The 25,690-nt window shown below is 38.1% G+C and overlaps 1 protein-coding gene and 2 pseudogenes across 14 annotated transcripts in view; all 3 read right to left on the bottom strand.

Annotated features, from left to right (window-relative positions):
• LOC120780022 (calcium/calmodulin-dependent protein kinase type 1-like) overlaps positions 1–25,690 on the bottom strand; it is a 113,950-nt gene that overhangs the window by 33,359 nt on the left and 54,901 nt on the right. For all 14 annotated transcript variants that reach the window (XR_005705795.1, XR_005705792.1, XR_005705790.1 and 11 more), the window contains 2 exons: positions 15,578–15,952; positions 2,628–2,762 (listed from right to left, as the gene is read on the bottom strand). Coding sequence is in view for 7 of the 14 variants with exons in the window: in XM_040112306.1 (XP_039968240.1) it covers positions 2,628–2,762; positions 15,578–15,690 (248 nt within the window). In the remaining 7 variants the exon portion in view is untranslated. The remainder of the gene's footprint in view (positions 1–2,627; positions 2,763–15,577; positions 15,953–25,690) is intronic.
• Positions 17,856–18,057, bottom strand: LOC120780026 (annotated as a pseudogene).
• LOC120780025 lies at positions 19,716–19,918 on the bottom strand (annotated as a pseudogene).

Below are 25,690 nucleotides of genomic sequence, written 5' to 3'. Positions count from 1 at the left end.
CAAAAAACCCAGTGTCCCTGGGTTATCTCAAGGATGTAAATGAGAAGTGGGCCCTGAGCAGTGAAGAAACACTTCAGATGCTCCTTGATGCTCACTTCCCTATCAACACGTCCTCTGCGAAGGTATCTCTAGGAGTGTTGCATGTTGACTGCACGGCCTTTGCCGACCTTCTAGATAAGCTACACTTGACATGGGCGATAAATTCGTTCAAACCGTTCAAGTTCCCGGGACCGGACGGCATCATACCAGCGCAGCAGCAGCAGGCTGTTTAAGTGTCATGCAGCTGGTTGGCACCGATCTATGTGAACTGCATCAGATTAGGTTACATTCCGGGGGCCTGGACGCGAGTCAGAGTTGCGTTCATCCCGAAGGCTGGCAAGGGCTCCCATGGCCAAGGATTTCAGACCCATCAGCCTTTCCTCCTTTTTGCTTAAAACTTTGGTGAGAATGATGGCCTGTTATTTAAGGAGGCGCATTCCGAGAGCCTATCTAAAAGGAGCGCAACATTCGTATCGTAACGGCAGGTCGGTGGACCCTGCCCTACGCTCTATCGTGTTGTGGCTTGAGGAAGCCATTAAGGCTAAAGACTTCGCTGTTGGGACCTTCCTTGATATTGAGGGAGCTTTCAATGTCCTGCTGGAGGCAGTCGTAACTGCTCTAGATGGTCTTGGGGTTGAATCGAACCTCAAGCACCTCATCTTCACTCTTCTGTGCGACAGAGTGAGCAGGGGAACCCCTCAAGGTGGGGTTCTTTCTCCTCTTCTATGGATCCTAGCCGTTAACGACCTTCTCAAAAAACTAGAGGATCTTTTTTGTCGGGTGATTGCCTATGCAGACGATGTAGCACTTATGGTCAAAGGAAAGTTTCATAGCACCGTGTATGAGTTGACGCAGGGATATTTCAGCGTTGTAACAAAATGGGCGGTAGGAAGTGGACTCGCCGTCAACCCAAATAACACAGAAATGGTTTTATTTAGTAGAAGATATAAGATTCCGGTGGCACTGTTGCCGCAAGTGAGAGGTATTCGCCTGCAGCCGGCGGATACAGCGAAGTATTTAGGGCTCATCCTGGACAAGAAGCTTTCATGGAAGCCGAACATCGAGGAGAGAGACAAAAAGGCATCGATTGCCCTATACTGCTGTAGAGGAGCTATTGGCAAGAGGTGGGGCCTCTCACCGAAGGTGGTCCTCTGACTCCATGACACCATAGTCAAGCACGCAATGGTCCATGGAGTCTTTATGTGGCTTTACAGAAAACCACACTTGCAAAGAAACTCGAGAGCGTTCAACGGGCTGCGCTCATCAGCATATGCGGTGCATTAAGGTCCACCCCAACCATGGCACTTAATGCAATTCTGAACATAACGCCCGTGGACATCGCCGGAAGGTGTATGGCCGCAAAATGGCCTTTCAGGCTCAGAGAATCTGGGTTACTAAAGGAGCGTGTATCTGAACACTCACATATCCTTACAAGTTTTCACTGCATACCGGGAAGCCGTTGGAGGAGAGAGGCAGTAAGCTTCTTTACGGAGGGGTCAAAGCTTGGGGGGAAGGTTGGTGGAGGGGTTTACAGTCAGGAGCTCTCTATCAACTTCAGTTTCAGACTTCCCGACTATTGCAGTGTCTTTCAGGCTGAGGTTGCAGCCATCAAGGTAGTAGCAGATTTGCTGCTCCGGAGAATGTCCACCTTCAGAGAAGCGACCATTCACTCGGATAGCAGAGCGGCGAAGCTAGCCTTGAACTTATTTACAGTGCGTTCAAGGTTGGTCGAAGAGGGTCTGGCGTCACGGTCTCTGGCAGCGAAAGTATTTATTATAAGACTTGTATGGGTGCGGGTCACAGCGAAATCGCAGGTACCTGTAAAGCTGATGCGCTAGCAAGGAAAGGCGCCCTAAATCGTTATAGGTAGAATGGGAACGGGTCCGGTGCTCCTGCATCCTCTTGTGTCCTACCACTGGATAGCTGGGCCTCGCGGATGCTTGGTCAACGCTGGGCCAGCATTGATACTTGCGCGGTCACAAAAACCTTTTGGCCCACGATAGATCGCAGGAGATCTTTTTGGGGCTCTTGACGGGCTACTGCCCTATTGACATACATGCTGTAGAACAGGGAATTTTACCGGACGCCGTACGCAGAAGATGCGATAGAAACAGTCAAGAAAGAGGTGCTGGCTACTCTTTCTCGACTGTCCCGAGTTTGGGAGGTCAAGACTTAGACACTTGGGGCAGACATCCTACCGAACTGGCGGGTGTAGAAATTAAGGCATCTATTAGTCCACGTGCGATATCTGATCAGCAATCTAACCTAACCTGGTAGTACTGTTAAAGACTGTATGCTAAATTTAACGTCAAAATATTCATTAGTATTTGAGATACGCGTCGTTTTGTGAGGCTCTAAAAGTGAATTCTTCTATTTTTACTATGTCTGAATTTATTGAACAAAGAAGTGCGATAATGCACCATCGAATACTGCATTGTTTATTCGTGATCATTTCGCCACATTTTCAACTAATATTGTGCCGCAACCACTGCATTCGGCTGATTTACCTTCGTGTAACTTCTATTAAAATGAAATTTTCATACTTCCATCCTACAATCCATACATGTATGTACTAAAAAGTTTCTTACCTCCTTAGTACCCGAATTTCATTTTCAAGTGATTCTTCTTTTCCTTTTAACGCCTTTTTATCGATAATCTTAACTGCGAAATGTTCATCAGGGTTCTCTTTGCTCTCAGCCAGGCGTACTTCAGAAAAAGCACCTCTAAAAATAGAGTGAGGAAATTTTTTATAGTTTAGTTAAAAACGTACTAAATCAATATTAGAATATACACATTAACAAGTAAGGGAAGTCGGGTGCAAGTTGGAGGAATCAATGCCAAAGAAATACCTTAACGTTTAAATCGTCAACCATAGGATCGGAATCCAAGCAACTTTATAAATACCTCTATATATATAAAAAGGAATACCAACTTTTGGTTATAATTTTGTAATTGAAGAACGGTCTCACCTATCAAAACCAAATGTTTAGGCTTTATTCGAACTATTTAATAGATGGTTTAGTGGTTTCTCATTTATCACATTTTTTGTAATAAATAGATTTCGTATCAAATTGAAATTTTTAAGATGGGGATTGTGCTGTCAAATTGTTATGTTGTTATGTCATTCATGAGGTCATTTCATTTCGGAAGTGCATCGATTAAAGCAAATTGTCAGCGATAATTTTTGATTTGTGTTTATATGTTTAAACATATAGCTGAGTACATTCATACAAACGATGAGACTTAAATTGTTCAAATGCATTCTACGTATACATATGTGTAATGAAATGATGCGTGTTGCTTTGATTACGTTGTGGAATCGTTACATCCGTGCACGGATCGGCAAACATACGAAAGAAAATTACGTGATACGTCAATCGTATGCGGCGATTGGCATTATGACATACGATAGCAAACGGATCGTAATGTATTTTCAATTCACAATAGTTTTTAAATTCCACATTGCTTTGGATCGTATTTTTAGGTCACAATAGATGTGGAACTGTCAAAACTGTTGCGAACTTTTCAATAAACTAACAAAAGCTATTAAATATCAAATTGAATCCTACTTTGTTTTTTATTTGAGCTCTAGTGAAAGTGATGGGCATAAAAAAATAGTGCGGAGATAGCTAAGAGATCGTAGCAATAGTGTAGGTATAAAAAAAAAAATTATTAATTCTCATTGTCTATTACGATTGGTAGTTCGCGTTCGAACGACGATTTGAACGAACGTATGTCATCATGCCAGATTACGATAGAAGCGTTACGATCGCGTATGCGAATACGAAATACAGGCTTTTACGTGACGAGTGATACGTTCACGGATGTAACGATTCGACCCCAGATTGATTATAGTATGAACGGATACATTGGAATGATGGGTGCAATTCGTTCACATTGTTATCCGGCTAACTTCCAAAGTGAAACTTTCTCAAACGTCGAAGCCTTTTTTAAGTCATGTTCAACATTATAATTCGACATTTCAACTGCTATCTTTTGACACTACAAAAATTATTATACTCTTCAAGCCTGTTGCCGTTGGCAGTGAAAAAGTTGTTGCCAAATTTGATTGAAGCTACGATCTTAATTGTTAAATCAAAAGAAGTTTTTTAATACCGCGTATCCCTATTATTCCAACTGATATGTCATTTCATATCAAACGATTACAGTTAAGTTTTAAGATATCTTTTTCAGGGTCGCTAGTATACACTATATACTCAAACACTGATCGACCTATTCGGTATAACATCTGTTATACAAGGTGGGTTCCAAACTAAACAGGACTCTTTGAATCCAGTGCCCGCTGGTCATCTATATGTCGACTGGTGCGTTAGAATCTGCTATCTTTATCGTTTGTCAAGTGAGAATTTCATGGCATTTCATCTATTGGAAGTGAAGTTATTGCGATTTAAGTGTCAGTGTGTCTGTGTTATCGGTGCGAAAATGAGCTTTGAACAAAGAGCCAACATTCAATTTTGTTTTAAAATTGGTAAATCTTTTACCGAAACGATGAAACAAGTTTAGGGCGATTTTTTTTTTTTAATTTTTAATAAGATTGCCTTTCCCGTAGGAGAGTGCACGAGTGGTTTCAACGTTTTGAAAGTGGAATCATCATTGAAATGCATGGAAATCGAATTAAACATCTCCAAAATATCGATTTATCTCATTTTGACCGAACATTTGGGCTTACGGAAGGTTTGTGCACGGTTTGTTCCGCACAAATTGCCTGACGACCAAAAATTGTCTTATCGATCGACGCTTGTGACCGATTATTTGACCAAAAATCACATTTTAACCATTAACCACTCCCCGTATTACCCTGATATAGCACCGTGCGACTTCTTCCTTTTCCGAAAAATGCATTTGCCTATGAAAAAAACACTCGTTCGACATGATTTTGGACCGTGCAAAAAGCTGTATTGAAACAGAAGGAGACTATTTTGAATAAAATAAATTGATTTTGCCGAAAAAACCATTTGTTCTGTTTTCTTTTTTTAAGTCCTGCTTACTTTGGAACGCACCTTGAATAAACGAAAGTCATTACGTGTAGTATATGGGAGTTGGGGTAGCCCGATTTTATACCTTAAATAACCCTAAATCTATCATGATTACACTTTTTGTGAATTTTCATTATGTGCCTTTTTCCATTTTCAATCTTTTCTTCAAGTTTAATAAGTGTTTAAAGTAAAACGGCTCCATTCTAAGAAAAAGCCGAATACGTGGAGGGCAATTCAGTTTAATTATAATATGTGCACAGCTTAGCGGACCGATTAATTTGTCCACTCATTCAAAAATATTTCATATATACATATTTAATAGAAAGTAGCCCGAAAACTTTATATATTTTTTTTATGCTTTTTTATAACTAAATAAAGTTAACATATAATACCTGGCCGTTGAATTATGCACGGGGACCATATTCAAAATATTTGATTTTTAACAATGTTTTTGATTTGTGTTGAAAGTTTCTAATTCAAAACCCGGGTGGCAAATTCGGTTCCAAATATTCGGTACCTAGGGACTTATAATATTTGCGTTCAACAAACTTGGTTGTTGTGGCATTAGTAGATATGTATGTTCATTACACTTATTTGGAAGTGGAGCCACGCACACTTATTGAAAATTAACATGTGCCCTATTCTACTGCGATCCCCTGTACCAAATTACAGTTTTATATTTTAAATTAGTGCTTAGTTATTTCATTTTATATGTATGTTTCCGGTTAATGGCGATTTGTGGACGTGGCAGTGCCCATCTACTTACTCATAATTTTTTTGTATTAAAAAACACGCATACCAAATTTCATCAAGATATCTCAATTTTCGCTCAAGATACAGCTTGCACGGACGGACAGAGAGACAGTCACCCGGATTTCAACTTTTCTCGTCCTCCTGGATCACTTATATATATGTATATAACCTCATATCTATCTCGCTTAGCTTTAGGTGATACATACAACCGTTAGGTGAACAAAACTATTATATTCTGTAGCAACAGGTTGCAAGAGTATAACAAACGGTTCAATTTGTTATAATTGTTTTTGTAAATTTCATACATACTTACATCGAACTCACGATTAGCAGTCTTTATTTTCATATTTAACCCTATCATGCCCGATGTTGCGTATATACAACGTGTATATGAACGTGTTCAGTTGGTAGCTATTCTCCGGAGAGCAAAGTTGACAAATTATTTAAAAAAAAAACGTTGTTTTAAAAAAGTGTCAAAAAACATTAATATAATTAATTCATCCAAAAACCAAGTTCAACAACTATATAAAGAAAGATAAGAGAGTAATTAAAAAAAAACCGGCATGAAAATGTTATTTAGTTTGCTTGTGATAATTTTGAGGATGGAGTTACATATGTGTAGAAGTTCACGCAAGAGGCGCTGACATCACCGCCGTCCAAGAAATGCGATGGACGGGACAAGGACAGAGACGAGTAGGTCCTTGTGACATTTACTGCAGTGGCCATATAAAGGAGCGCAAGTATGGAATGCGATGGACGGGACAAGGACAGAGACGAGTAGGTCCTTGTGACATTTACTGCAGTGGCCATATAAAGGAGCGCAAGTATGGTGCTGTATTCGTGGTGGGAGAGAGACTCCATCGCCGAGTACTATCATTCACTCCGGTGAATGAACGTCTAGCCACAATCCGCATCAAAGCGAGGTTCTTCAACATATCGCTGATTTGCGCCCACGCCCCGACGGAAGAGAAGGACGATGTGACCAAAGATGCCTTCTATGAGCGCTTGGAACGCGCTTATGAGAGCTGCCCCCGCCACGATGTCAAAATCGTGCTTGGCGACTTTAACGCCAGGGTGGGCAAAGAAGGTATCTTTGGCACTACGGTCGGTAAATTCAGCCTCCACGACGAAACATCACCAAATGATTGAGGCTGATTGACTTCGCCGGAGCCCGAAATATGGTTATCTGTAGTACTAGATTCCAGCACAAGAAGATACATCAAGCAACCTGGCTGTCTCCGGATCGAATAGCCACCAACCAGATCGATCATGTTGTGATAGACGGAAGACACGTCTCCAGTGTTCTAGACGTGCGTGCGCTCCGAGGTCCTAACATCGACTCGGACCACTATCTTGTTGCAGCTAAGATTCGCACCCGCCTCTGTGCAGCAAAAAACGCGCGCCACCAAACACAAGGAAGGTTCGACGTCGAGAAGCTGCAATCACAACAGACAGCCGAACGATTTTCTACTCGGCTTGCACTCCTGCTCTCTGAGAGCACTCGTCAACAACTCGGTATAAGGGAACTGTGGGACGGCATTTCAAACTCCTTACGTACAGCTGCAACCGAAACCATTGGTTTTCGGAAACAGTTGGTAGACGAGTGCCGTGTCGCAGCGGAGAGAAAACAGGCTGCCTCCTCCACGATGTCAAAATCGTGCTTGGCGACTTTAACGACAGGGTGGGCAAAGAAGGTATCTTTGGCACTACGGTCGGTAAATTTAGCCTCCACGATGAAACATCCCCAAATGGGTTGAGGTTGATTGACTTCGCCGGGGCCCGAAATATGGTTATATGTAGTACTAGATTCCAGCATAAGAAGATTCATCAAGCTACCTGGCTGTCTCCGGATCGAAAAACTACCAACCAGATCGATCATGTTGTGATAGACGGAAGACACGTCTCCAGTGTTTTAGATGTGCGTGCGCTCCGAGGCCCTAACATCGACTCGGACCACTATCTTGTTGCAGCTAAGATTCGCACCCGCCTCTGTGCAGCAAAAAACGCGCGCCACCAAACACAAGGAAGGTTCGACGTCGAGAAGCTGCAATCACAACAGACAGCCGAACGATTTTCTACTCGGCTTGCACTCCTGCTCTCTGAGAGCACTCGTCAACAACTCGGTATAAGGGAACTGTGGGACGGCATTTCAAACTCCTTACGTACAGCTGCAACCGAAACCATTGGTTTTCGGAAAGTGCAAAAGAACAGCTGGTACGACGAGAAGTGTCGTGTCGCAGCGGAGAGAAAACAGGCTGCCTACCTCGCAACGTTACGATCGACCACAAAACGTGCGGGATGGGATAGATACCGAGAGTTGAAAAGGGAAGCAAGACGCATTTGTAGGCAGAAAACGAAAGAAGCTGAAATGCGTGAGTACGAAGAGCTTGATAAGCTGGCCGACAGGGGTAATGCTCGAAAATTCTACGAAAAAATGCGGCGGCTTACAGAAGGTTTCAAGACCGGAGCATACTCTTGTAGAACCCCCAAAGGTGATCTAGTGACCGATGCCCAGTGCATACTTAAATTATGGAGGCAACACTTCTCCAGCCTGCTGAATGGCAGTGAATGCACAACGCAAGGAGAAGGCGAACCCGATTCCCCAATCGATGACGATGGAGCAGACGTTCCATTGCCCGACCAGGAAGAAGTTCGAATAGCAATCGCCCGCCTGAAGAACAACAAAGCGGCAGGGGCCGACGGATTGCCGGCCGAGCTATTCAAACAAGGCGGCGAAGAACTGATAAGGAGCATGCATCAGCTTCTTTGTAAAATATGGTCGGGCGAAGGCATGCCCAACGATTGGAATTTAAGTGTGCTATTCCCAATCCATAAAAGAGAAGACCCCACAATCTGCGCCAACTACCGTGGGATTAACCTCCTCAACATCGCATATAAGGTTCTATCGAGCGTATTGTGTGAAAGATTAAAGCCCACTGTCAACAAACTGATTGGACCTTATCAGTGTGGCTTCAGACATGGAAAATCAACAACCGACCAGATATTCACCATGCGCCAAATCTTGGAAAAGACCCGTGAAAGAAGAATCGACACACACCACCTCTTCGTCGATTTCAAAGCTGCTTTCGACAGCACGAAAAGGAGCTGCCTTTATGCCGCGATGTCAGAATTTGGTATCCCCGCAAAACTAATACGGCTGTGTAAAATGACGTTGAGTAACACCAAAAGCTCCGTCAGGATCGGGAAGGACATCTCCGATACCAAACGAGGTTTCAGACAAGGCGACTCCCTACCGTGCGACTTCTTCAACCTGCTTCTGGAGAAAATAGTTCGAGCTGCAGAACTAAATAGAGAAGGTACCATCTTCTATAAGAGTGTACAGCTGCTGGCATATGCCGATGATATTGATATAATCGGCCTCAACACTCCCGCCGTTAGTTCTGCTTTCTCCAGGCTGGACAAGGAAGCACAGAAAATGGGTCTAGCAGTGAACGAGGGCAAAACGAAATATCTCCTGTCATCAAACAAACAGTCGTCGCACACGCGACTTGGCTCTCACGTCACTGTTGACAGTCATAACTTTGAAGTTGTAGATAGTTTCGTATATTTAGGAACCATTAACACCACCTACAATGTCAGCCTGGAAATCCTACGCAGGATTGCTCTTGCCAACAGGTGCTACTTCGGACTGAGTAGGCAATTGAAAAGTAAAGTCCTCTCTCGAGGAACAAAAGCCAAACTCTATAAGTCGCTCATAATTCCCGTCCTGCTATATGGTACAGAGGCTTGGGCGATGACAACAACCGATGAGTCGACGCTACGAGTTTTCGAGAGAAAGGTTCTGCGACAGATTTATGGTGCTTTGCGCATTGGCCACTGAGAATATCGCAATCGATGGAACGATGAGCTGTACGAGATATACGACGCCATTGACATAGTTCAGCGAATTGAAAGACAGCGGCTACGCTGGCTAAGTCATGTTGTCCGGATGGACGAAAACACTCCAGCTCTGAAATTATTCGATGCAGTACCCGCCGGGGGAAGCAGAGGAAGAGGAAGACCTCCACTCCATTGGAAGGACCAAGTGGAGAAGGACCTGGCTTCGCTTGGAATATCCACATGGCGCCACGTAGCGAAAAGAAGAAGACTGGCGCGCTGTTGTTAACTAGGCTATAATCGCGTAAGCGGTGTCTACTCCAATTAAGAAGAAGAATACAAAGCCCTCTTATTAATACAGGCAAATTACAAAAAAGTAAGACGTGTCTTAATTCTCACAATCACAAAATTACAATTACAATCACAAAAGCCGTTGCGGTAAAAAACTTACCGCAGGATTCTATCTTTATGATGAAATTTAAGACAAATCCTTTGTTCGATATGTTTGTCCATTGGACAAATCGCAACACACTAATGAGGTGTACCGTCTTAAGCAACTGCTGTAAGCTTCAGTATATCTATACATACATACTTATACCTAGTATAAAAGAAAGTCGATTTTTCTGTCTTTACGTCCTTTTGTATGCTTAAATCTATAAAACTAAGCAATAAATTTTGATGTGAGAGCACTCGTCAACAACTCGGTATAAGGGAACTGTGGGACGGCATTTCAAGCTCCTTACGTACAGCTACAACCGAAACCATTGGTTTTCGGAGAATGCAACAGAACAGCTGGTACGACGAGGAGTGCCGTGTCGCAGCGGAGAGAGAACAGACTGCCTACCTCGCAACGTTACGATCGACCACAACACATGCGGAATGGGAGAGATACCGAGAGTTGAAGAGGGAAGCGAAACGCATTTGAATACAGAAAAAGATAGAGGCCAAAATGTATGAGAACGAAGCTCGAAAAGCTGGCCGACAGGGATAATGATCGAGAATTCTACGAAAAAATTCAGCGACTAACAGAATGTCTCAAGACCGGAGCATACTCTTGTAGAACCATCAAAAGTGACCTGAACCCTAGTGACCGATGCGTAGAGCATACTAAAATTATGGAGGGAGAAGGCGAACCCGGAGAAGGCGAACCCGATTCCCAGTCGATGACGATGGAGCAGACGCTCCATTGCCCGACCATGAAGAAGTTCGAATAGCAATTACTCGTCTGAAGAACAACAAAGTGGCGGGCGACGATGGATTGCCGGCTGATCTATTCAAACACGGCGGCGAAGAACTGATAAGGAGCATGCATCAGCTTCTTTGTAAAATATGGTCGGACGAAAGCATGCCCAACGATTGGAATTTAAGTGTACTCTGCCCAATCCAAAAAAAGGGGACCCCACAATCTGCGTCAACTACCGTGGAAAAGTCTCCTCAATATCTCGTATAAGGTTCTACCGAGCGTATTGTGTGAAAGATTAAAGCCCACCGTCAACAAACTGATTGGACCTTATCAGCGTGGCTTCAGACCTGGAAAATCAACAACCGACCAGATATTCACCATGCGCCAAATCTTGGAAAAGACCCGTGAAAGAAGAATCGACACACACCACCTCTTCGTCGATTTCAAAGCTGCTTTTGACAGCGCGAAAAGGAGCAATCCTTATGTCGCCATGTCTGAGTTTGGTATCCCCGCAAAATTAATACGCCTGTGTATGCTGACGTTGAGTAATAGCAAAAGCTCCGTGAGGATCGGAAAGGACCTCAGGTTCAGGTGCTACTTCGGACTGAGTAGGCAATTGAGAAGAGTCCTCTCTCGACAAACAAAAACCAAACTCTATAAGTCGCTCATAATTCCGGTCCTGCTATATGGTGCAGAGGCGTGGGCGATGACATCAACTGATGAGTCGACGTTGAGAGTTTTCGAAAGTTCTGCAAAAGATTTATGGTCCTTTGCGCTTTGGCCACGGCGAATATCGCATTCGATGGAACGATAAGCTGTATGAGATATACAACGATATTGACATAGTTCAGCGAATTAAAAGACAGTGGCTCCGCTGGCTAGGTCATGTTGTCCGAATGGACGAAAACATTCCAGCTCTTAAAATAGTGGACGCAGTACCCGCTGGGGGAAGCAGAGGAAGAGGAAGATTTTCACTCCGTTGGAAGGACCAAGTGGAGAAGAACCTGGCTTTGCTTGGAATATCCAATTGGCGCCAAGTAGCGAAAAGAAGAAACGACTGGCGCGATGTGGTTAGCTAAGCTAGAATCGCGTAAGCGGTGTCTACGCCAATAAAGCCGCGGCTCCGCTCGCTCCTTGTTGTCAAGGATATGATCTATCGTGATAGTGATATAATGGAATAATTAAATTGGAAATCCTCATACTTTGTTGACTTCGCAAATCACCTAAGGGATCGTATCAATGAGAACTTTTCAAGAATTGCATTATCGGATACTTTGCACTATAATAAACAATCTTTAAGCGCGTTTTTCTCAGAATTGTTTTTTTCAAAACAGTTTCCACTCTCAAAGGATTTCTATTTTTGTCTACGACAAACTGTCGGAAAGAAGGTCAAAATTCGATACTTTTGGTTCAAACCGCCGCCATTTCGTCAAAAGCTTCCATAGCGCGATAGCGACTTTTTTACGGCTTAGTAATCTTTTTGAAAATTTTTCTTTAGGCCAAAATTAAGGCCGCGATCGCGGACATCGTACAGGACCTTTTGTTTTTTACATGTCATTTTAACCATTTATTTAACTATTGTACACCCAATAAATAAACATAAAAAAATCATTTTGTATTCGTCATGAACATATTAATTTATTTAAAAAATCGGACTGATTAGTTAATTCCAACATTACAAAAACAACATCTTCACAGTCTCTACACAGATACATATATGCTTCTTGTTATAGTGAATAACACTGCAGTAGTAGAGCAGAAGAAGGCGCTTCTCACGCTCCCTATGTAATCATATGGTAATGTTTTGTTTAACATTCATCGAATGTAATTGGAAAATCGACTGCTAAAACCCAGATACTACACGTAAGAAAACACAGGAATATTTGTCAGCTATTGCGCACTCATCTCAAATTATGATTCAACATTTTCTTATTCAGTTGCAACTGTCACTATAATTCATATACAAATGTATATGTGTATGTAAAAAAAACCACTGTACCCTGCAAGAAGCAGTGTGATTTTATTTTGAATTTGTGGCGAAAAAAATGTTCAAATGATTCTTACATGAATATTGAACACATGCTTATGTTTTGAAATATAATTTTATTTATTTATGAATTGCTGTGACTTTTAACATAAAACGATAGAAAGTAGCCTATGCCCGTCTCGAGGTTCCAAGCTACCTCATCACCAATTTTCAGCCAAATCGTTTCAGCCGTTCTTGAGTTATAAATATAGACATTAATTGCGAAATCGAGAGTGATTTTGCAAAAAAGGCCGCCGTTAGGACCTTCTTCAGGACTAAAGGAATACCGGTGCATATTTTCACATCTTTCCGTGTTGTGGTTAGGGCGTAATGCGCGTTTCATTTTTATATATAAGATTATCGGCTTCTTAGTAATAAAAATTTGGTTTTCCAGTCATGCAGAACCTTAATGCACACCGTCTTCACGCATCACATGATCAACACTCTCCAACTTCTTACCGAAAATATGCGAAACGCTTTAAAGTTTTATTAAAAATCAAAAGTAAGGATTTCTAGATTTACAGTCTAAAATACATCTTGTTTTACTCAATGAAAATATAGCTTTCGTTTCAAAAGTAATTCGGATGAACTATAATACTTAGAAACAATGATGACGCCAATACCCACATATTGGTTCAGTCTACAAATGGATATGAGTAAGAGGGTGAAACTTCTACAGCAAAGTTATTTTCAGTGATTTAATACATGATTAAATGATACTACAATTTATCAAAGCGTTGCACGTGAAAGGATAGTGTTATAGTGAAATTGTAAAAAGTTTCCGAGCTTAGTTTGGAAAAGATGAAATATTTGATGGATATGCTTGCCGTATAAATATTATTGATAGAAACAGAATATATCAAGGCTAAAACTGTATTCGAAATTGAAGTTTTGAAAAGTTTTGTATTGCTAGGAGCAAATTTGAGTATCTAGTTAAACTATAGCCATAATAATGCGGATAAATTTTCGGATTATATTGGAAATTATAGTAAGGAACAGGGAGAGCGGTCCAACTAGAATCTAAAAGTTATGAAAAAAAATATCAAGGCTCATAAAAGGTACTTTATGGAAATATATGTTTTCGACATTTGTCTATCTCAATACTTGGACGTATCCTTATTTTTCAAAACAATACTGACATAATAAATATTTTAGTTATCTTCTTTCATGTTTTCTGAATTTTGTAATGTGAAGTGAAAATAAAGATTTAAATAGAAATGAGAACAAATCTTACATAACCATTGATAGTTTTATGAACTGTGGAAACAAATACATATATCTAAAATCGATCTTATACCCAGGGCAATAAAATCGCTACAGTGTTATTATCCAAGAAAGCACTATAACCTCAAATCAAATTATTAAGATCGGATAACTAACTAACTGCCATGCCATCATATCGCCGTTTATAACATAATATAATTTTTGGATGTTTGGCTCAGATTTACATTTCTTAATTATATTAAAAACATATTACTTATATAATGGGTTGTCAAAAAAGTATTGCGGTATTTTTATTGAAATTGAAATGAATTTTTGATGACTCATGCCCAGCTCTTGACCGATGCTACGGCTGCTACTCTGCCGGTCTCTTTCGACCAATTCAGCGATTTTATCGCAATTTTCGACGACAGGTCTTCCGAAGCGAAAACGTTGAAACCATATTTGTGCGGTGGAAATGGAAACTGTATCGGGTGCATAAACTGCACAAATTTTATTGGCGGCTTGAGATGCATTTCTGCCTTTATCGTAGTAGTACTGTAAAATATGCCGTATTTTCTCTTTATTTTGCTCCATGTTTGCGACGCTATAACTCACGAACGACTTAAAAGAAACGACAATCAATCAAACACGTGTTAGCGCGTGAAATGAGCTTTCCAAAAAGGTATGGCTATGTTCGTAAATGCATCATGACTTGCAGCATAAGCAACAGTAGCAACACTGCAAGTTTGACGTTTGATACTTCTTATACTATTTTTGACAATTTGCAGATACATTTGTTTGCATTTTTGAACGCGTATAGTACTAAAATGGAAATTTTGCTGAATCTAACACTAGACGAAATTTGTGAGCAAAGAAATGATAGATTTTCTTTAAATTTAAGAAAAAGAAGGGTATTGAAGTCAAAAAGAAAAATTTGTAGGTACAAATGTTTGTCTTTGAAAAGAAAAATACCTAAAAACAAATCATTTATTAAAACAATAAAGTCGTTTCCCGAGGACATATTCAACCGTACTCTCAGCAATAACTGCGTCTCCGCATTACTGAAATTTTCACTAAAAATTTAAAAATATTAATTTATACAATTATTATCAACATAATTTAACTAAATTCCAATACAAAAATTAAAATAAAACAGTTTTGCACTTACTTTTTGTCAGACATCGTAGTTAAATGCAGTAAACAATTTTTTGATAGAAATTATGTATGACAGTTGATAGAAGTGTTGCTTTTTTGAACGCTTGATTATTGCAGTGTTGCAATATTGCATTTCTGAACGTTCTGTTTGTTATGCAATCGTCATGATGCATTTACGAACATAGCCTATAGCATGACCCGATGCGACGAATAAAATTAGAACTACGCGCTTTCAGCGCCAACTAGCGAAAATACCGCAAGACTTTTTTGACAAACAATAATATGTACGTAAATATAAAAAGCGTTAGCATAAAGAGAAAGCACTTGAATATTTGTATAGTTATAACTTTCTAACTTGTAAAATTGAAATTAAATAATACTCACGTCCCAAGTAGTCCATGCAGATTGTACTTTTCTTCTATAGATGCTTGTTTATTAAACTCCTTATTATCCTTTTTCATTTTTTTGCTAAAATCTTTTTTGCCAAATAGAGGCATATTTTTAGTGTACCTTCACGTGTTCAACGAATAAATAGTTTTTCTTATAACATTCAGGTTTTCACTCGAATCAAATATTATATATTTTGAGCATGTACATAAATTTGTTCCCTTTTTATAATCGTTGTTTCATTTAAAACTAAAACATTCAGAATAAATAAATGCAGCTCTTTTGCCATTCATCAGCCGCCAGTAATCGTTTCATAAATTTATTCACACTTTATTTTTCCCGTTGTTATTATGGATATATTTGCATCAGTTACTGAAAAATATATAAAAAAATATGCATATCATTTTAAAATTCTAAAACATAGTTAGAAAAAAATTTGTATGACGAAACATGAGCACAAATAAATACAGACCGTATACTGTGTTAGGAAAAACGGCAAAGTGGACTGTGTATATAAATTTACTACATCTTCACAGAAAATTAATATATATGGCAGAATGCGATTCATTAAATGTGCAGCTATTTGCAAACGCAACAATTGAAACTAGACTCTCTGATAGTATTGTCGCTTAAAGTGCAGGAATTATTCACCTTTTATTTATTTTTTTTTTTTGAGTTAGTGAGAATATACTTGTACAGCAAACGCGTAAACTGTGTTGTCAGATAGCAATTAAATTTTATTGATAAGACATTCAACTAGGACAATTAAATTTTACTGATAAGACATACAATTAGGACAATCACTATCTGAATAAATATTAAAATTCAAAATCAAGTACAAGTTGTAAGGTTTTGATTTATTCATGTGAACAGTTTTTCTTTATACTTCACAAAGTGTTTATTATAATTTCAACAAGTAGGGTAGGCCTATGTTTTGATATAACCGAGCATTTTACACTCTAGCAAATTCTAAGAGTAAAGGTTTTGAAAAAAATTAATATTAAAAAAAATGAATAAATTTTGTGTTTTTTTTCTATCCATTTCAAGATTTAACATTAAATATAGCATATCAAAATATTTTTTTTTTTTACACAAAAAAAAAAAAAAATTAATGCCAAAGCTTAAAATGCGCTTAAATCATATCAAAAAAGTTTACGTACACCAATGATTATTTATATAAATCAAAAGTAATTACTATAGATTTAGCGGGTTTTGGCCTACATTTTGTTGCAATTATTGTCCCTAGATGTCGACGCATGCTCCCGACTCGATTTTTAGTATTATTTCCGGATATTTTGACCCACTAAGTCAATGATCCAGTTTTTTGGCCTTATTTTGAAGAAATTCAATGTTTCCGAATACGGTTTTCTAAATAGTTCCAAATATTTTGAATAGGATTAATGTCTAATGATTGCGGGACCTATGGAGCTATTTTTATTTCCATAATAACCCTGCACGTACAATATACAATGTGTATTTTGGGTCGCTATCCTGTGATAAATAGAAATGGCTGCTATTAACAGCCGATTTAAGCACACTTAAAATTTAAAATTTTTCCTAAAAAAAATCGAAAAAATCGTCGACGTCTAGGGACAATAATAGCAACAATATGTAAGCCAAAAACCGTTAAAACTATTGTAATAGAACTAGGTGTATGTAAACTTTATTGGTCCCCCGTATATTAATTGGTGCTTGATTTTTACACGGAAAGTTAAAGAACGTTGCGTAGGCTATAGCGTGGTTTGTATTCGTTTTCGCCCATTTCAGCACAATAAAATGGGAAAGCAATATAATGCACTAATTTGGTTAAAAATATATGATTTCACCTAAATGTGAGAAAACAAGAAAACTTAAATTCACATTTTATAAATTTATTATAATTTATTATCTCCCCGAGCATGCCTTTGCCAACAAGTCGTCTTTTCGCGACGATGGCAAAAGCTAAAAATCATAAATTGCACAACTTTCTGGTGCTTCTCGCAAATATCTGCGTCGATATGTATTCACGATCATACGTATACATACATACATATTTACGCATGTTTGTAGGCGAAGCTGCTACAGCGGCAAGGGGTGACAATCGGCGGCCATTACTTTACTTATGAAATAGAAATTCTATTGCTACGAATATGGAAATGACAACGAAATAATGCAAATATGCACATTTCTAAAGGTCATTAATTTCTTTGAAGAAAGGAATGATCCTGAGAAGTATAGGCTTAACTTTTCAACGGCCAACGCAGAGCATTTCAACCAAAAGGAATTCATTAAAATCACCACTCAGAATTCGTTTTATCCGTTGTTAGCGAACGATTTTCGAAGAAACATCATTTCTAATATGCCACAAGACAAAATTAGAAATGAGCTTCTTAAACCTCACGCTGTCAGATAAAACGATATACCTCGTCATCGCGGGTCGATTTCCAAAAATGTAAATGAAGACTAACTACAGAAATAATCCTTTAAAGTATAGCCTTAATTTTTCAACGGCCAACGCAGGGTATTTCAATAAAAGGGCACATAAAATAGTTGAGAATTCGCAGAAATGAAAGACAAAGGAAAGAAAAAGGAGTATAACTTCAATAATGAACAAGCATACAAACATACATATGCGCAGCAGCAGCAGGGAAAGAGGTAACAATCGGCGATCCATTGTATATTTCTTTCGTGCATAACCGAACCATAATTAGGATAACGCAATTCAAGTGTCAATGGTGGTCTAGGTGGTAAACGCTTTAAAAGTTACGACGAGCACGTAGGTTCGAATCCCAACAGAATTTTTTTTTTAATTGAATATGTGATCTTATTTTATACTAACTCATTTTAAATATATAAAAGATTTACCTAAACATTATGAAGATATTCTCATGATTCATACGCAATGTACGAATGTAAGCAATTTCGTTTTGCCGTCGGCATTTCAATTTCTCATGCTTCAATTTTTGCTTTCAACCAAGAAATCGCTTGTATGTATGTATGTACATATGTGCAATATATGCATTTGCGTTTTGCCGTCGGCATTTCCATATTGACATGCAAAAGTAATTATATATTTCATTGTTTCGTTTTGGCCCAATTTTGTCAAGACAAGTGTCAATAATTGCGCCAAAATCAAATATATTACATATTCATATGTAAACATGTTTTAAACTTTACATAAAATTGAAGTGTCAATAATTGCGCCAATTTTCATAAAGTTGGAAATTTTGCGCGAATAAGACGTGTGCGGGTTAAGTCGTGAATATTACTTATATTAATTAATTTGAAAGTGCCGAGAAATGCGAAACGAAATTTCAATAAATTTAAATAAATTTAAGTAAATTTACATGTATTTTCATTTATATTTAATTGTCAATAAATTTTTTAAAAATTATTTGCCCTAGTTGTCCATTTTATTTTCTCACACATTTCAGTCGATTTTTGTATAGAAATTTGACCGGCGCAGAAGCAAAATGCCAAACAATCATACATACATATATTATGTCGTTTGCACATTTGTCTGTATGTTTGCGAAAGCAAATGTTCTACAAAAGCATATTTCTATACTTAAACAAAATTATTTGAACCATCGTATATTTCTTACATACATAACCAAACCATACTTAAGACAGCGCCACGAAAGTGTCAATAGTGGTGTTGGTGGTAAGCACATAAAAGGTCACAATGTGAACGCAGGTTCGAATCTCGACGGACTTAGTCTTTAATTTTAGCATTTTAACATCGTAATACTATACTAATAAATATTTTTCTTACTAATAGAAATTAAATTTATCACAACAACATACCTAATATACATATACATAATATTGCTGTGATAAATTTAATTTCTATTAGTACGAAAAATATTTATTAGTATACATAGTATACGATGTTAAAAGGCATACATCTTTCTATCCTATCTTGTGTATCTGCACATGCTCATATGAATGCATGTATACGCATGTGCGTGTTCAGAAATTCAAAGAATTAGCACAAAAAAAAAGAGAGACGAAAGAAATAAAGTCACATAATATAGTTGAGAATTCGCAAAAATGAAAACGAAAGAAAAATAATGCGCAAGCATACATAAGCAGCGTACTGTACTTATTGACCGCATTATTTTTGCGTAAAACCTTGGAATTTATTCATTAAAATCACCACTCAGAAGTCGTTTTATCCGTTGTAAGCGAGCGATTTTCGAAGAAACATCATTTCTAATATGCCACAACACAATATTAGAAATGAAGTTCATAAACCTCACGCTGTCAGATAAAACGATATACCTCGTCATCGCGGGTCGATTTCCAAAAAATTTAAATGAAGACTAACTACAGAAATGATCCTGTAAAGTACAGCCTTAATTTTTCAACGGCCAACGCAGAGTATTTCAACCAAAATATACGCAAAATAGTTGAGAATTCGCAGAAATGAAAGACAAACGAAAGAAAAAGAAGCATAACTTCAATAATGCACAAGCATAAAAACATACATATGCGCAGCAGCAGCAAGGAAAGAGGTAACAATCGGCGATCCATTGTATATTTCTTTCATGCATAACCAAACCATAATTAGGACAACGCAATACAGGAGTCAATGGTGGTCGAGGTGGTAAGCGCTTCAAAAGTTACGACGAGCACGTAGGTACGTAGGTTCGAATCCCAACAGAATTTATTTTTAATTGAATATGTCACCAACCAAAAATTGAAACATTGTTCTACAAAAACAACAACAGCATAAGCGTGGCAACATTGTGTTGTTGGTAGAAAAGCCGAGCTGTGCCGAAAGAAACGAACAAACGATCGCCGATTGTCACCGCTTCGCTTGCTGCTCGAACATCTTCGCAGACAAGGTTGCGTAGATTCATATTGAGCAAGGTTGCGTAGATTCATATTGAGCAAGGTTGCGCAACCTGAATCTATCGCAACCTTTTCCGAACTCGTATAAGAAGTATAACTTCAAAAAAAATGTATTACTCTACATGTTTAGTAATAAAAATAAAATGTATTAAAAAAATACGCTTTTTAGAGGAACCTGGCCTTAAGGCCAATAATTATAGTATTCGCTGTAAAAAGTGTAATCATTGGTTCCTTAAATCATATAGTAGACATGAAAAATATACATATATTCAATAAATATAATAGGAAACAACATCCTGGCTGGCATAGACTGCTCCTCGGCTAAAGGGGTTGGACATGACCAGGGCACTCTGTACAATAAGAAGAGGAATATTTGCACGGTTTACTGAAAGCGGAAGACAAGGGCTTAACCAACTTAGTCTGGAAAGTGATCAATAGCAGTGAAGTAAAGTGAAGATTTCCCGAAGCTTTAGGTTCAGTGCGATAATAATGAGACCGTGGAATGAAAAAAGTCGGTTGAGGGCAAAGGAGGTAAAGAGTTTTGGATGGGCTTGCTCCTGGGAGGCACCCAGACCGATGAGTCATGACACACGACCTTCCCACGAAGAGACAGTTCTGTAATATAGTTCCACAGAAGGGTAAGTTAGGATTTGTGTGATAGAACCAACGGTATGTGGTGCTAAGATTCATTCGCTTTTGGTGAGAGTGGATATTGATAACAGGAGGCATTACCTTGAATGCTTATCACGCCAGCTATCCTTGAACTGTCCCCAATCCAACCAGCGGAAATCCTTTTCGAAGAAACACTCCGCACTAAGAAAATCAACACGCTTTAAAAAACCCAAGTAAAGAGCTTTGGAGGATGATTACAGAGCTGCAGATTGTACATACAAATAAAAAAATAATAAAAGATGATAAATACAAGCTGCTTTTCAAAGCAAACAGGACATAAAAGAACAACAAAACAAACGGTTTTTTCAATCTGTTTTATTCAAAATAGTCTCCTGCTTCAATACAGCTTTTTGCACGGTCCAAAAGCATGTCGAACGAGTGTTTTTGGCCGGTATGGCCGCCAGTATGCCGCCGCAAGCTTTTGAATGGCATCTACGTCTACATAACGCTTTCTTTTCATGGGTAAATACATTTTTCCGAAAAGGAAGAAGTCGCACGATGCCATATCAGGTGAATACGGGGAGTGGTTAATGGTTAAAATGTGATTTTTGGTCAAATAATCGGTCACAAGCGTCGATCGATGAGACGGCGCATTATCGTGCAACAAACACCAACTTTCATCTTCGCGATATTCGGGCCGAACACGTCGAATACGGCGCACCAAACACTTCAAAAATCCAAGGTAGAATACCGCATTAACTTTTTGACCGGGTGGAACAATTTTTTTGGTGGAATCATAAAAACAAATCAGCATTGTCTTCTCTTTTGACTTCTTCATGCGCGATTTTTTGGGTTTCGGCTCGTCCGGTGCCTTCCATTTAGCCCTCTAGCGTTTCGCTACAATTCCATTTCCATGAATGAAAATGAATGACTTCGGCTGATTTTTGACGAATTCACGCACAGTTTCGATGGAATTTTCGGTGATCACGGATTTTGATTGGCCCACATGTTGATCATCATTTATGTTCTCACGACCACTTTGAAAAGGTTGAAACCACTCGTCATAAACTTGTTTCATCAATTGAAACGTTTCGGAAAAAGTTTTACCAATTTTAAAACAAACTTTAATGTTTTGGAAATTCCTCAATCACAGTGACAAAAGTGCTTCGACAATTGGCTCTAAGGCATCTAAAGGTGTACGGATTTAACGGTGAATATCAATATCAATACATAGTATAAAATAAAGTCAGTTTTTTTCCCTATATGCCTTTGTATGCTTAAATATTTAAAACTACGTAACATATTTTGGTGCGGCTTTTTTTAATACATAGAGTGATTGAAGATGAAGCTTTTTATGTAGATTTATCAAAATAATATTCTAAGTATTGTACACATTGAAAAGGTCTACAGAAAACTCCGTGATGGTATATGTACAGTAAGTCTATCTCTTATTTATATCCCACAATAACATTTTTTTGTCATTTACTTTTTCGACAAATAATGGCTAATTTCCGAGGCGGTTTTAACCAATACAGTAATAATCGTTATCCAATTAAATACCTTAAATACATTGATCATTTAATATATAGTAGATCTATATGGCCCTGTACAGCATTTGATTTAAACGAATATTTCCGAAGATATTACAGATTTAAAATTGCGTGTCGTTGCGTTTGCGGCGGTACCGGTCGGCCAAGACGGCTGGGGCGTGCCTATAAATAGCAGGCCGCGGTACTCCCTGTAGCACTTTGAATTTAGCAGCGATCGGACGCGTTTATTATCGGAGCTCTCTAGCGAGAAATATTTAAACGGAAACGATGAAGTATATGCGTACTATTTCAAATTGATCCTTCCTCAAAAATAATACAATTGCTAAATATTTGGAATAGTAGAAGGAACTGCGACCAAATAGACATAGATGGATTATAACTGGCTCAGTATTCAGTCGATGAATATTATACCAAGTGCATCCTAAACGAAGAGCACTCAAACACTCTTCAGAGTCAGCAATTCGTTGTTTTTGTTAGATTATGAACTTGCGAGGCACCCACTTTTGCACAGAGTCCTCGGTGCTCATTACGCCTCTTTCCAACTTAGCAAATCTCTTTTCAACGGTTGACTTCTCTGGTGCAGAGCACCAATTCAAAAGTATTTTAACTAAAAATCAATGCTTTATTAACACATGAAATGCTTTTATGATCCATTTTTTTGCAAACTAACACAAGTTGCTTCACAAAAATGCTGTATCTCATTAACTAATAGTTATAATCTAACTAATAGAAATTATATAGATGGTAGTAGTAATATTATCTACGGGTCAACCACAGTAAAGTTTTGAAATACAATAAAGCGATTTTCGATGATTAAAATGTTTTTGTTCTCGAATTTAAAAAGCAACCTACTCGTTGTAGAAATGACGACGAAGCGGGTCTCCTAAGCATCTTATCAGAACTTGGAATGAACAGGGCAAAATAAGCTCAGAAACGCTTAGGCTAGTGGGGAGAATCTACGTATGGCACTCTTTTCTAAGGACGATATTAGGAGTAAAATATGTTTTAAAAAAATGTTCAAAAATTCACTGGAAGTAAAGGCGACTGAGAGAATTCCACTCGCAAAGAGTACCTAGCAAAGACCACCATGCAATAGTATACAGATGTCTCGAAAACGGCAGATGGAATTGGGACTGGCCTAGTAGATCCATGTAGCAAATTGTCGGTGCTCAAGGGCCGGATTCCAAGCATTTTCAAGTTGTACGCCTTTAAAAGATTTACAGAGATTATCTAGAGAAAAACTATCATGGTGAACTTATCTCATTCTAAGCGATAATTCCGCGACCCTTCGGGCAATCTCATCTGTTGGAATCAAATTAACAATGGTACTCAATTGCATCGAAATTCTTAACAGAGTTCTTATGAACACGTTATTTTATTACTTTGAGACTGCCAAATGGTTATTTCAGAAGTCTGCAGCCTCACACCATATCTCCTGTGACGTAAGTTGAAAGTTTTGATAAGCAGAATCAACAGATGGCATTGAGATGCTGAAAAAAAATATTTCTGGGCGGAGAGGGAGCTATCACGAAACGCAATGTTCTAAATTTTCTGTAAATTTTGGGGAACCACCCGATTGCCTTGTACGTCACCAGTTGCTGACGGCTAGCGTATTGAGCACCATTTCGAAGAAGTACAGAATAACAAACATAGCGTCAAAACCTTTGGGGTTGCTTGCTGTAAGGCAATAGCAAAACAAAAAAATTGTAACACAAACAAATGAGGAAGTAAAATGGTAAGTACATATGTATGTACATATCTCAAAGTAGGAGAGTTTATTTACTAAAAAGACGCGATAAACAAGAGAGTAAGTGTTTTTGCAACATCGTACAAAAACGCTGCTTGTTTCGTTTCGAATTTTTTATCACACTCTCTGAAAAGTAAATTAAAAATTTACTTTTTCGAGGTGCATGTGTAATCTTAAAGGTGATTAACTTTTCCGTGATTATTTACTTTCTGAGAATTTACTTTTCGAGAGTATACTGTATATGTACTTTCATATGTAAAAAAAGGTGCGTGGAGTCCCTACGCGCGGAAGAAGTTATACTTCTTAGTGATATTCAGAAATGCATATCATTTTGCATGAAAGAAAACTAGAACATTTAAATTCATTATGCACATTTTATAAAGCAAAATCTAAATGAAGGAATTTTGACTCGGAAAGTAGTTCTGTCTCTTCGTTGCGGAAGGGAATATCCAGCGTAACCATCTCTCTTTTGTACTCTTCGAATTGGGTTGTCATATTATAATTTGTATATCTTATATCATGGTGTTTAGTCAATTTCTTGTATTCATTATTGGCGTTGCATTTGTATTGCGCACAAAACTGGGCCAAAGTAAAATGAATTTTCTTTTTATTTTTTCTTTGCAGTTTTTCAATAAATTTAAATAAGTTTCTTAATAAATTTAAATAAGTTTTTTTAATAAATTTAAATAAATTTAAGTAAATTTACATGTATTTTCATTTATATTTAATTATCAATAAATTTTTTTAAAATTATTTGCCCTAGTTGTCCATTTTATTTTCTCATGCATTTCAGTCGATTTTTGTATAGAAATTTGACCGGCGTAGAAGCAAAATGCGAAACAATCATACATATATTATGTCGTTTGCACATTTGTCTGTATGTTTGCGAAAGCAAATGTTCTACAAAAGCATATTTCTATACTTAAACAAAATTATTTGAACCATCGTATATTTCTTACATACATCACCAAACCATACTTAAGACAGCGCCACGAAAGTGTCAATAGTGGTGTTAGTGGTAAGCACATAAAAGGTCACAATGTGAACGCAGGTTCGAATCTCGACGGACTTAGTCTTTAATTTTAGCATTTTAACATCGTAATACTATACTAATAAATATTTTTCTTACTAATAGAAATTAAATTTATCACAACAACATACCTAATATACATATACATAATATTGCTGTGATAAATTTAATTTCTATTAGTACGAAAAATATTTATTAGTATACATAGTATACGATGTTAAAGGCATACATCTTTCTATCTATCTTGTGTATCTGCACATGCTCATATGAATGTATGTATACGCATGTGCGCGTTCAGAAATTCAAAGAATTAGCACAAAAAAAAAGAGAGACGAA

Source organism: Bactrocera tryoni, unplaced genomic scaffold (genome assembly GCF_016617805.1).
Source record: "Bactrocera tryoni isolate S06 unplaced genomic scaffold, CSIRO_BtryS06_freeze2 scaffold_120, whole genome shotgun sequence".
NCBI classification, from domain to species: Eukaryota; Metazoa; Arthropoda; class Insecta; order Diptera; family Tephritidae; genus Bactrocera; species Bactrocera tryoni.
Note: the sequence above shows the minus strand (reverse complement) of the source record. Positions and strands in the feature narration are given on the sequence as shown.